A 12,871-nucleotide genomic window follows, 5' to 3' on the forward strand; every position below is an offset into this window, starting at 1 on the left:
CTTATAATCTGTGACTAAAAAAATGTTTATAGCATCTTATAATCTTCATGGAAAATGCAAGTTAAAAAATTGTTTGTAAAAACATTTTTATTCAAATTGCTGTTATAAGTAAAATAAAATATATGATAACAACCTCAAATTAGCTATTGTTTTACTTATATCACTAGTCGATAAGGCCCGTGGAGAAATCCATTTAGGCAGGAGGACAATGTAAAAATTTGTTATTTTAGACCTTTGCATATGCGAAAACAAATTGACAAAATTCAGTTTATCCGTTGTCTCTATTGTGTAGAGCTCTACACACTCATGAAGAGAATGTATGTGATTATGTGATTTTGATGAACCGTTAATGATATATCAGGGTTTAAAAATTATGCTGACGTCAGCAAAGACCCGCAAAAACACACAAAACTTTTTTTTTAGAAATTTGTATACCTGTTGCCTTCAATGTATAGGTCTTTAAACGCTGATCAAGAAAATGTATAGGATCGTGTACTTTTGACAAAGGGTTGGAGAGATATTAGGGTTTGAAAGTTTTTTGATGACGTCATCAACCCGTTCATTCTGAAAAAGATTCGGGGACCCAGGGCTGGAAAACTTACCCAAATTAGTCCCAGGTGGTCCCTAGTTACCACGCGGTAAAAAATCATTAACGTCACTACCTCATTTCCAAGTTATTTGGCCTCAAAGTTTTAAGTGCACTGTAACGGCTTCATTAATTTAATATAGGATATTGACAGTAAAGTAGTGTTCTTGACGTTGCGCCATAACGTCAGAAAATTTAACATATTATACATGCATTTTTCGGTTACTCCAAAGAAAATTTTGGTAAGATCAAAGGAAAATGAACATATCCACTTTGCCTGTTACAGACACACGGAAGTGGTGTATTATTATATAGGATATATTTAAAGTAATATTACTAAATGGGAAGAAAAATATTGGGAATGTTGGAAATAAGTATAAGTATTTATAAGGCAAAATAAAAGCTTTCGAATGTCCATCCTTTTTTAAAGAAATACGGAATTTAAGTTTGCGAATACAAAGGATTTTTCCTTGGGACCTTTTGTTGACATTGATGATAACAAAATTTCCATTAGATAGACACCAGCTGCTCCAACATCAAGGATGACAAACAAGAGTAAATGTGTCGAAAACCCTATGTTTTCCTTTTTTAATCATCAATAATCTCTGTTTGTTAATTTGCTAATTTAATTCTGGTTTGTAAATTCTATTTTAGAGGAATTTGAGGTGACAAATAATTTTGTAGATACAGTTTAAAGAACGCTTAATATGTTTTTAAACCCTTTAAATTGTTTTGCATGATTTCCAAATGCATGATTTTTTGTCTTGCGATACTTAAAAATAAACTTTGGAAGAAAATATGACCATTGCCATTCACCATTCATCTATATTTATTGCACAAACGGTTTTATTTATGGAAGAAAATTATCCAGTCCAAATGTCATGACTACAAGCGTAGGATTAGTTTGACAATCAAATTTCAGGAACTGTAACTTTGTTGTTACAAAACAAATAATTCTTATCATGTTGCCTGTTGTTAGTTCTTCTTTAATTAACATTCAGTGTAGTTTGCCTTTTAGCTTAATTATAAACTAATATACGTAATTGTTTCTAATTTTTGTATAGTAAGAATGTAGACCTTTTTATTAACAAGAGAACGTATTTATTAAGAATGCGATAGAAGCGTTATTGGTTACGATAACAGACCTTCTTCAACCTGATACTTCAGTGGAGGGAAGACATGGTGCATTTCAATTTCTTATATCTCTGGTTACTGGACAGGTAAGAATGCAAAGAAGATGCAACCAGCAGAGGCTAAGTAAAAGCTATGAATTTTACTTATGTAGTGCGCATTATTCAGAGAAGTATTTTTGAAGAAGACAATTTTGTGGATTTTAGCAAAACTTAAAATATTTCTATAAAAGATTAAAAAATAGGATTTGTAAGTTTAAATTTGTGCAAAATTTTTATCCATTACTTTTTGTTTGGGAGACACCTTAATAGGCAAAATTTGAAACAAGTGAAAAATATTGCCTATATATTATTCTGTTTTCGGTAGCAGGTTTTTTTCTTTTTACGTTAGAATTGCTTTTCATGGACTTAAGAATTCTAACCATTGTTTCATATTTTTCCTTCTATAATAATTATTTTAAATTTCTGTCTAATTATTCATTTTTAAAGATATGCAGTATTAATAATTTTACATTTTTCCTCCACATATTTATATTATTTTATTTTGTTGTTTAGTATGAGCGTCTTGGTATGTTGCGAAGTCATTTTTTTCGTATTGTCATTAACCATCCTTGTGAAGAAGACCTACACTTCAGGTTTGTGACATCCTATTTTCCTCTTTGTATTAATGAAATCTTAGTCCTTCAAAATTTGTATGATAATGATTTATAAGTCCCTTCTTTGGGAGTAATATAGTTATCTTCTGTAGTAAAATAGCAAATTTAGAATAGATTCTAATTTGGAAATCAATGTTAACGGTACTGAGAACACTGGATGACACCCTGTTTGTAACAATTTAATCTTCAAAATGGACAATTGTGCTGGGCAGCTGTACACGGCATGTAGTTTATCCTTTTCATAATTTCCACAGTTTTTTTAAAGAGGTATTTTACCTTTTTGAAACAATATACTGAGCCGCTCGATCTTAAAACGAGTATAAGACATTAAAGTAAAATAAAATTCAGATTTTTACCCTTTTCTGAAACTGTTCGCATTTTCACATATATACCTATATATATATATATAATATATATACCTTCATCCAGCATGTGTTTTTAATACTGTTGTTTTCTGATTGTTGCTATAACCATTGATTGGTGGTATTTCTTATTTCTTATTGCATTTGTAGACTTCGTTAACTGTGAATGGCCTACTTTTGTTCCTAGGATAATGTTGCTGAAGGTATTGACAGATAATGGAAAGGACATTTCATATTGCGAGCAAATTGGTAAAAGATCACTTTAAATAGGAATTCTTATTTTACACAAATACATCATGATGTTTTATTTTTATTTTGTCACATAGGCTGGTTTCTTGTGACTTTTATGTCAAATGCGCTATTTTCAGTTAGGTAAGGTTACTTTTTATTAAACTGTGACATTTTAGGCTTCTTTAATTGAAGACATAATTTTATGTGAATTGTTAGGCCTATCTATAAGTAAAAGAATTTTGTTTTTATATGGTGTGTCCTGACTGTCATTAAGTTTACTTCTCTCACAGTTCCCGAAATTTTTTGTAGTGTTGACATAAACTTTTTAAAATTATTTAAAAGCATTGCATCGTACAACTGAGGTGTGTCTATTTATTATTTATTCTGACTTAGCAATCGGCTAGACAAATTTTATAAGCTGACAAATTTTATAAGCTAGACAAATTTATAACCTAGAAAAATTTTAGTGTTCATTTGAGGTATTTAGTTTAATTGGATTTTTAACCTCCTTATGAACTATAAATATTTGGAAACAATTCACATCCAAAAAACAAAACAAAAGTCAGGAAAGTTGTTATAAAATAATTTTATAAAGCAGGTGGCATGCAAAGTACTGAGAAGCTGAAATATTTTTTTTAAAGTTTTTTTTTCAGAATGTTTAATTTGTTTTTATTATGAATTTTTGTGTGCAGCCCATTGAATAGCTATGCTGAACAGTAAATTTAGCCAATTGTGCCTAACTAGAATTTGTTATTATCATCTTGAGAGCTGGTCCAAAAAAATTGAAGCATTATAATAAGCATTATTTTAATTTCTTTTATACGTGTTTTTCACAAAAAATTATGTTTCTTAAATCTAAAATCCTAAAAATATTATAAGAGTAAAAAATAAAGCATTTTTCAAACATTTTAAAACTGTCTATCTATTTTGGGCACCCAAATCATAAGTCCCCTTAATCATTATACCAATATATAATTTGATCCGGCTCAGCCCCTGCACCTAAAGAAATGTCTGATGTCCTTGTGGCTTAATTCAAACTCTTACAAAAAGCTTTTACTTTATTTGAAACTTTTGTTCTGTTTTTGACAATTAACATCAGGAACATGATGCATTTTAGCCAAACTAACTTGTTTTTAATAAATTTTTTAACACAATTTCCCTCTACCAGTAGCAAATGTTTTATAGAATATTTTTGATAGCTTCTTTGATGAAGTTCCTTGCTGTTATGTAGAACTTTTCAACATTTTTGTTTGGGAGGTGATATAGTTACCAAAAGGAACATCATGTCCTGTAGATCGTTAAGGCTGGTAAAATTGGTCAGGAATTTGTAACTGAAAATGTTAAAAGAATTTTAGATATTAGTATAATAAATTGATTCTGTGGTAGTAGGTAAGAGTTCATGTGTTTGTCCAGGTTGTGTGTTGCAACCAATTTCAACCATTTCTCACTGACCAGAAAAGTTTTGGGTTGGATTTTTGCAATGTTTGTTTACTTCCCCAGTACTTCGCCCATTTCTAAAGACAGTTAAACTACTGACCCAAATTTTGTCTATAAAGTATAAGTACAGCAAAATAGAAATGTAGCAAACAATCCCTAAGCAAATAAATAAAGGGAATGCCAAGGTGATCACAGGTTCTAACCTTTACATGTGCTAAAGTTTTACCAATATATGATGTTGTATCCATTACACGAAAATGTATATATAACATCAGAAGTAAAGCTTTTTAAGATAAGAGATAGCGTAATAAAATCGTTCCTAAATGCAGTAATACAACAAATACTTTCTTTTTTGGCACATTAAAACACAAAGGGACAATATGTGTTGTGTTACCTTATCAACAAATTTCTTATTACACAAATCTAAAAAAAGTACTAGGATAGCTATTTTTTAAACAAAACCTACTTAAAAATTTATTGTAACATGCAATGAAATTAAAGCGTATTGTGAAATATAGAAGTGGCCTGTTTGTAATATAGTTGCTTTTTTAAATCCCTATATATGAGTTTGTGATTTTTTTAACATGTTTTACAACTATGACAAGTTTCATCACTTAAGCATACCAGGCCTTGCCTTGAGCAAATAACCTCCCGAGCAATTAATTGCTCGCGTCAGAGTGTGTACGCGAGCAATTTAGCTTGCCATATTTTTTGCTAAAAAAACTTTACATTTACTCTCTAAGGGCATCTTTTTCAGGAGAGGCCTGCGCCTTGGCACACACCTAAATTGTTTCAGGCGTGTGAATAAAATGTCTGATAGATTTCCGTCTTGGTCGGACACTTTTAGATCTCAGAATTATTGAATAGTCTTGGTCCTTTAAATCCACGAGCAAGTCTATTCATAGCCAACCTGACCATCCTAGCTAATTCCCCGACTCCTGACTTAGTTAAAAAACTACGTAGACATTAATCTCATTTGCCGGGCCCCTTCGTTGTTGGTAACCAGGTCTTACACAAGAAATCCAGCCATGCGGTTTTTAACTAATGCAGAGGTGAACGCTAACGAAGTCTGCAAAACTGCACATACAGGCAGAACAGACAATTTATCATGGATTTAATTGTAGATAATTTCTTCATTTGACGAAAAAATTGGAAACCATAGCAGATCCAAATTTATTGGATTATTTTCTATATGCCGCAACTGTTATTCAAACAATTTTAAAAACGAAACCCACGTGCGGTATAATTTTATGTATCTGACGTGTACAATGCGTGTACCCTTAGGGCCATTTTGGTACTAATTCATGTTTTTTAAACTTTTATATTTTGAAATTCAAAATTTATAAACTAAAATTCAAATATTTTAAAATATTTAAAATTAAAATCAAAAATTAAAAATCTTTTTTTTTTCTTTCGCGATCAAATATGATGCAATGAACCAACAGGTTCTTTTTAACCAACCCACTGCACTCCTGCATAGAGTTTTTTTATTAGGAGCGTTTCATAAGGAGCTGAAATTGGTGTCCAAAGTTTTCAGGAAGTCCTGAGACTGCCAGGCAGATATATTCTTTTTTTTACCAATATCGTTTTAATTGACTTTTGTTTGATATGCGTCTATTCTCTTGAATTTCTTTTGTTAAGAAAGATCTGGAAATAAAAGTTTATGCTAATCTTAGAAGTGTTTGAGATCAAATATTTTCAGAGTCCCTTAATTTTATAATTTTATAGGAGAAATTTAAAAAATGTAACTACACCAATCAGAAGCAATATTAATATTTATTTTTTTTAAATCTTTTTTTTGGTTTAGAACATTTGTTGACATTCATCGATAGTCTCTTATTGAACACAATATATGACAGTCTATTATTGTTATAATATTTTAAATTTCCGATTAACATTCGGATGTCCCTAGACAAGAACCCAGGATGCCTGGGGAGGAGACTGGTTTGACGTTTAACCGATGTGTCGCGTGCGTAGCGAAACTTAAAATTGAAAAGCAAAATTTGAATTTGAGTTTTCAATTATTGTTTTTTGATCTTTCTTGAGTTTTAAACTTTAAATTTTAAATTTTAAATTTTCAATTTTCAAATTAAATTGAAAATTAAAAATCATTAAATAATTTTGATTTTTGATTTTTAAATTAAATTAAAAATCAAAATTAGCCATTATTTCTGATTTTTAATTTTCAATTAAATTGAAAATCAAATGGCCCTAAGGGTACACGCATTGTGTACCTTCTAAAAAGAGATTTTATTTATTAGTTTTATTTAAACCACGCGGATAAAGATTTTTCTCATTTTGAAAATGAAGCATATTTTTTTCTATTTGCTTGTGATGACCTGAAAAATAGACATTAAATTAACGACAAACGACATAGTAGTATAGTCATGCATACTTAGTATAGTCATGCATACTATTTCGGACATGTAGAAAAGGAAGTTAAAATTGAGAGAGTCGCTATACCAGTAGATGCTCGATCATTGTGTTTGGGGTTCACAATTAAAAATGTCCCCCACTTTTCTACTGCAAAATGAATGCGCAACAAAGATTAACCTTAATGCCCGTATCGCACGCGTTTTATAAAATGGCAAATGAACTGTTGCACGATGGGTGAAAAATAATCACACCAAATATCTTTTCAGTTTCACTTAAAAGACCAATCAATTCTTGAGAAAAACGTTTATACTTATCTCAAAATGTTAATATTAACGCCAGCAATGGCATGCTTGGGTAACGAGCATTTACGCGAGCACTACGCGGGCGCGAGGAATTGCTCCTGACTCATGGCAATACATTAATAGTTGACAACACACAAAAAAGAAATAAAACAGCCTTGAATCATTTGGTATATTATCTACTGAAATATTTCAATCCAAAACATTAAAAGAACAGTTTGCCTTACAGACCCAAACTTATGATCAAGAAAACCACGCATAAAATCAAAGAAGATAACAATGCAGCGTTTTCGAATTTAAGAATCGAACATATTTCAAACGATCGTAACGTAACAGATATAAACATTGATTTATGTTTAGGTTTTAGGTTTAGGGTTATTGTAACGACAACAACACTGAATCACACAGTCTGTAGTGTTAAAAACAGTATAACGGAAGAATTATCTTTTACAGTTTATATAAATTCTTTTCTAGGATATATGCGCTGTTTTTATAAGTGTGTTTTAGTATTATTATATAGATGATTTTCTGCACAAAGATAGAGAGAAATTGACTCTCAAATGTGATAAAGTCTGTTTTTTGAAAATATTTTTATCAGCCTAATAATGGTTGATTCATGGACAAAATAAGTTAAAGCGGTTCAAAATTGTGGATTTTCAACCTTTTGAAGGATTGAATTAATAGTTTTTTTTATGTTTTGCACAAAGATAAGGAACAATACACCCTTAAATGTGACGAAGTTAGTTTTTTTAAAAAAGGTTTTAGGGCAAAATGAGTCAGAATGGTTCAAAAAATGAATTTTAGAACTTATAACTGTGAATTAAGTTGTTTTATGTTATAAAATTTTGATAATAACTGGCACCAACACTATTCATTGTTTAAACTATGTTTGTTTCAATAAAATGAATTATGTTGTTTAAATTTTGAGTTACTTAATAAATCGAGGTAGGTCAAATAAAGTTTCACTTTTAACACCGATATACACAGAAGAATATGCACAAAGATTATTGAATTTCCGCGCCCGAAGGCATAGGAAATTCTTTAAAACCGTCGTTTTTTTCTTTCGGAGCATTTTTTGAGAAAAAATCGACCCTGGGATTTCACATTGCTCCGCCACAGATGTAAACTTCGTACCCATGCTCCTTAACTACTGGGAAGTCTCGCATTGACGTTTCAGGCTAAAGTTGGTATTTGTTTTCGACAAAATTTAGCACAGTTAACAAAAAAGTATGCTGAACATAATGGTGACATCAAAATTTTGATTTTTGTCACCTAAATGCCATTTTAGGCCAAAATTGGTCCAAAAATTAAAACTACTTCATTTTCAACAAAATTTGGCACAGTTAACAAAAAAGTATGCTGAACATAATGGTGACATCAAAATTTTGATTTTTGTCACCTAAATGCCATTTTAGGCCAAAATTTGTCCAAAAATTAAAACTATTTTATTTTCAACAAAATTTGGCACAGATAACAAATAAAGTATGCTGAACATGATGGTGACATCAAAATTTTGATTTTTGTCACCTAAATGCCATTTTAGGCCAAAATTGGTCCAAAAATTAAAACTATTTTATTTTCAACAAAATTTGGCAAAGTTAAGAAAACAAGTATGCTGAACATAATTTTTGTCACCTAAATGCCATTTTAGGCCAAAATTGGTCCAAAATTAAAACTACTTCATTTTCAACAAAATTTGGCACAGTTAACAAAAAAGTATGCTGAACATAATGGTGACATCAAAATTTTGATTTTTGTCACCTAAATGCCATTTTAGGCCAAAATTGGTCCAAAAATTAAAACTATTTTATTTTCAACAAAATTTGGCACAGTTAACAAATAAAGTATGCTGAACATGATGGGGACATCAAAATTTTGATTTTTGTCACCTAAATGCCATTTTAGGCCAAAATTGGTCCAAAAATTAAAACTATTTTATTTTCAACAAAATTTGGCAAAGTTAAGAAAACAAGTATGCTAAACATAATGGTGACATCAAAATTTTGATTTTTGTCACCTAAATGCCATTTTAGGCCAAAATTTATCCAAAAATTAAAACTGCTTTATTTTCAACTAAAATTGACACAGTTAATAAAAAAAGTATGCTGAAAATGATGGTCACATCAAAATTTTGATTTTTTGTCAACTAATGCCGTTTAAGACCATAAACGTTTCAATCGCAAGACTTTCAACCATGAATGATAGGCTGTATTTTTTGTTAGCAATTTCTTTTAAAATGTGAGTTTAATGACACGTTTGGTTTTGTTTGCGTTTGTTGTAAGATATAATGTCACTAGTGTGCTTTATCTTCAGAGATTCATGCACCAAACCCCTTCGAATGTTTGGCACAATAACACAACGAATTAGGTTTTCATCAAATATTTTAGTAGCGCGCGGAAATTCTTATAGCCCCCAGGGCTTCTTGTTCACTTTTTAAATATTCTTCTAATACTTTTTTTGGTTTAATACACGCAAAAATATAAAAAGAATAATGTAACACCTGCCTACTAATTTCATATTCTTTCGTTATTTCTCAAACATATACACAGAGGATAATTAGAGTCAGAGTTCAACTATGGATAACTTCGAGAAACAAGCTGCTCTTCTCATTACTATCATGGGTTCTTGCAATAGCGTGATTAAAAATAGTAAAAGAAAAAAGCCTTGTAAAAAAAAGCACACAGTTTGGGTTAAGGAATGGTTACGAAGAGTGATGATGACGAACAATGATGAGAACCCCAATTTCCCCTAAAGAAAAATTAACTATTACTCTTATTTTCTTGGCCAGTGGCGAGTCACACGAAGGGCTAATGTATCAATTTCGGATCCATAAAACATATTTATTCCACGTAAATTATTTTGAAAAGAGTTTTGATTACCATTGCTCGTCATTTTTTTTAAAAAACGCTGTGCTTACTCAGCTTTACTCAACAATAACTAAAGTTTCTTTCACAGCCTTTCATTTTATGTGAGTAAAAGCGCAGTTTCGAAAGAAAAAGTGCCAATGACGTCATAATGCTGTACACAACTCATTGTTTAAATATTCTTTTTTCGCTGAATATAGCTTAAATCCATAACAAGTTATTATTTTAGTTATGTATAGAACAAAACTTTTAGAGAAAACGATGGGTATTTTTGATAAAATTCAATTAGAAAATAAATAAGGAATTGTTCTGAAGGCCTAACAGAACATCCTGTTTAACTGAGATTTTTTATTCTGTTTTTGTGTTGTTTGGTATAACCGTCCAAAAGTGTTGTTGCTTAAAATGTCTTTAATCAATCTCAAAAGTAGTTAGGTCAAACAATGTAAAGGAAACAGGTGATGACATTTTAAGTATGGAGACTCCTAATGGAATTAAACTAGAACACCTGCAATAAATTAATTGAAGGTTGGACTAAAAAAAATGAGAATTTTATTTAATAATAATTTCCATTTATTTATGTATTATTAGCTTTCCCAGCTGCTGCTTGTGCATTATTTCTCTTTTTTTAAACCAAATTTTATCGTATCTTTAAATAATATGGTGCTATTTGAAAAATGTATGACCTACATTATACATGTATTTCAGAATGACCAATAATTCGTCTGATGTGTCGCCATGCAGAAGCTATATGGTCCTCATTCTAGGTGTTAGTAATGTCGGCATCATAGAAAAGGGTGTGTTTTTTAGTGCATATACATTAGTGTCAGTATTGACATTTGTCCTTAATGCAGTGGTGATCAAAACTCTGTTAAAGCGAAAAAGAGCAAAGAGTGATAATCTCTTTCTTATATTATCCATATCTGATTTTTTGGTTGGAGCTGTTGCATTGCCGGTACTATCATTGGAATTTATTGTTAATGATAAACTGAACTGCCTAATTCAACCTTGGATTGCAACTTTCTCAATCTTCCCATTTTCATTTTCTTGGGTTTTGACAATTCTAATATCCATCGACAGATATGTTGCAATTTTGCTGCCCCGCATTCACAGACTGTGTAAGGAGACAAATTTTACTTACAAGTGTGTAATTTTAGTGTTTTTTTTTGTCGTCAGCTTTGCTACTGCATATGGTTGGAAAAAGAAAGAAGAAATGTCTTTGTTAAGTAACCCAGAGACTCATGTCAATATTTTCACTATAGCAATTCCTTTGATGGAACTTGTATTTCTTATATTCACATCATTTTTACATTTGCACTTGTACATATCTGTTCGAAGAAAAACAAGGAAAATGGATGCAAGTCGCCATACGAATAGTAATAGTCAAAGAAAACTAACAATAACAATAACTTTAATGTTTTTTTGTGCAGTTATTTTAAATATTCCATTGTTCGTCTTCAGTTTTTATGAGCTGTTTACAAGTAGATCCACTTGGAAACCAGTTGTCATGTATCGTGGTAGAAAATGGACAATGTTAATAACTTTCACAAATTCATTTTGTAATTCAATCATACTGATGCGCTCTTCAAGTTTTAAAAAGACATGACTAATAATATACTAATTATGTATTGTTTTCACGATACATTTGCCATATGTTAATTCCATGACATTGCTTTTATGTAGGTTATGTGGTTTTAATCCTGTTTTGTGAAATCAAATGTTAAGTCCAATGAAGGTCAAAATATTCTTTATACATATCTTTGAATTTTATTTGTTTTCAATAAAATTTGCCAGGTTTAAAGAAAACGTGTTGTATGATAAATCGATACTAACTAGTCAGTGGGATAAATCTATATTATAATATAGCCGTCGTCTGTCTGTCTCTGCGCGGACCCCCGCTAAGTTAGAAAATGATGTTACGGAAACACGAATATCAAATGCGATATATTCTTATCCACTTTGTTGCCACGGGTAAATTCAAAGGACGGGCGAACCCGTGGATTTTTCCACGGGCAACGACTAGTCTATATTATAATACCTGTATACGTCCGTCTGTCACGCAAAATGGTAGCTTAGCTGCGCAGTAGCGAGAAGCACGCAATGTGGTATAAAAAGGACGGGCGAACCCGTGGATTTTCTACAGGCTAACGACTAGTATAGATAAATTCACAGGATTCACCTGTCATTTATTTACCGTATTTCATGTGTCTTACTACTGCAGTTACTATTTTGTGTGACAGACAGACATAATACAGGCATTATATTATAAACTAGCAGGTAGCTCGTGGAAAAATCCACGGGGTTGCTTGTCCTTTATATATCACATATTTCGTGTTCCTGTAGCACAATGTTTATTTTGTGCCCAACTAGACAGACAGAATACGGCGATTATGAAAGAGACTAGTCTTCAACCTGTTGAACAATCCACAGGGTTGCCCGTCCTTTATATATCGCCTTGTGTTTTGTAACACAACAATTGTCTCACGGACACAGACAAAATACGGCAGAGACTAGTCGGGTTTAACCACAAGTAACTGTGTTAGTCATTGTCAGACACGTGGACCAATTAATAAGATATGAAATCTGTGCCACACATTCATGTGGAGCGCTTCGTCGTAAATCAATTGATTCGCACACAATATTATGGTTTCGAGTGTAATGTATTTTTCAAATAATAAGTTTTCCACAACTTTAGCTGAACTAAAAACACAGTTTACAACCTTTTGGTAACCCGTCATAGCAGATCCGTGTAGGTGTAATACTCCAAAAAGAGATTTATTACATCTTTGGTTAAATAGAAACACAGGATGCAACTTATTATTATTCCAAATATTTATACAGGATATGGCCACTTCAGTGTTTGAAACACTGTTATCAATGTGGCTCCTGTGTTCGGGATATATACATTAGGTATGCACTGGCATTACCTACCC

At 31.3% G+C, this 12,871-nt stretch overlaps 2 protein-coding genes across 4 annotated transcripts in view; both read left to right on the forward strand.

The window, feature by feature from the left end:
- The window catches only part of LOC130653951 (tuberin-like), a 36,059-nt gene that overhangs the window by 4,317 nt on the left and 18,871 nt on the right, over nucleotides 1-12,871 (forward strand). For all 3 annotated transcript variants that reach the window (XM_057456447.1, XM_057456448.1, XM_057456449.1), the window contains 4 exons: nucleotides 1,696-1,806; nucleotides 2,272-2,351; nucleotides 2,922-2,983; nucleotides 3,061-3,106. In XM_057456447.1, coding sequence (XP_057312430.1) covers nucleotides 1,696-1,806; nucleotides 2,272-2,351; nucleotides 2,922-2,983; nucleotides 3,061-3,106 — 299 coding nt within the window. The remainder of the gene's footprint in view (nucleotides 1-1,695; nucleotides 1,807-2,271; nucleotides 2,352-2,921; nucleotides 2,984-3,060; nucleotides 3,107-12,871) is intronic.
- On the forward strand, nucleotides 10,160-11,703 carry LOC130653952 (CX3C chemokine receptor 1-like). Its single transcript, XM_057456450.1, has one exon. It carries the CDS (start codon nucleotides 10,636-10,638, stop codon nucleotides 11,542-11,544), a length of 909 nt encoding a protein of 302 aa, XP_057312433.1. The 5' UTR covers nucleotides 10,160-10,635; the 3' UTR covers nucleotides 11,545-11,703.

Source organism: Hydractinia symbiolongicarpus, chromosome 8 (genome assembly GCF_029227915.1).
Source record: "Hydractinia symbiolongicarpus strain clone_291-10 chromosome 8, HSymV2.1, whole genome shotgun sequence".
NCBI lineage: Eukaryota > Metazoa > Cnidaria > Hydrozoa > Anthoathecata > Hydractiniidae > Hydractinia > Hydractinia symbiolongicarpus.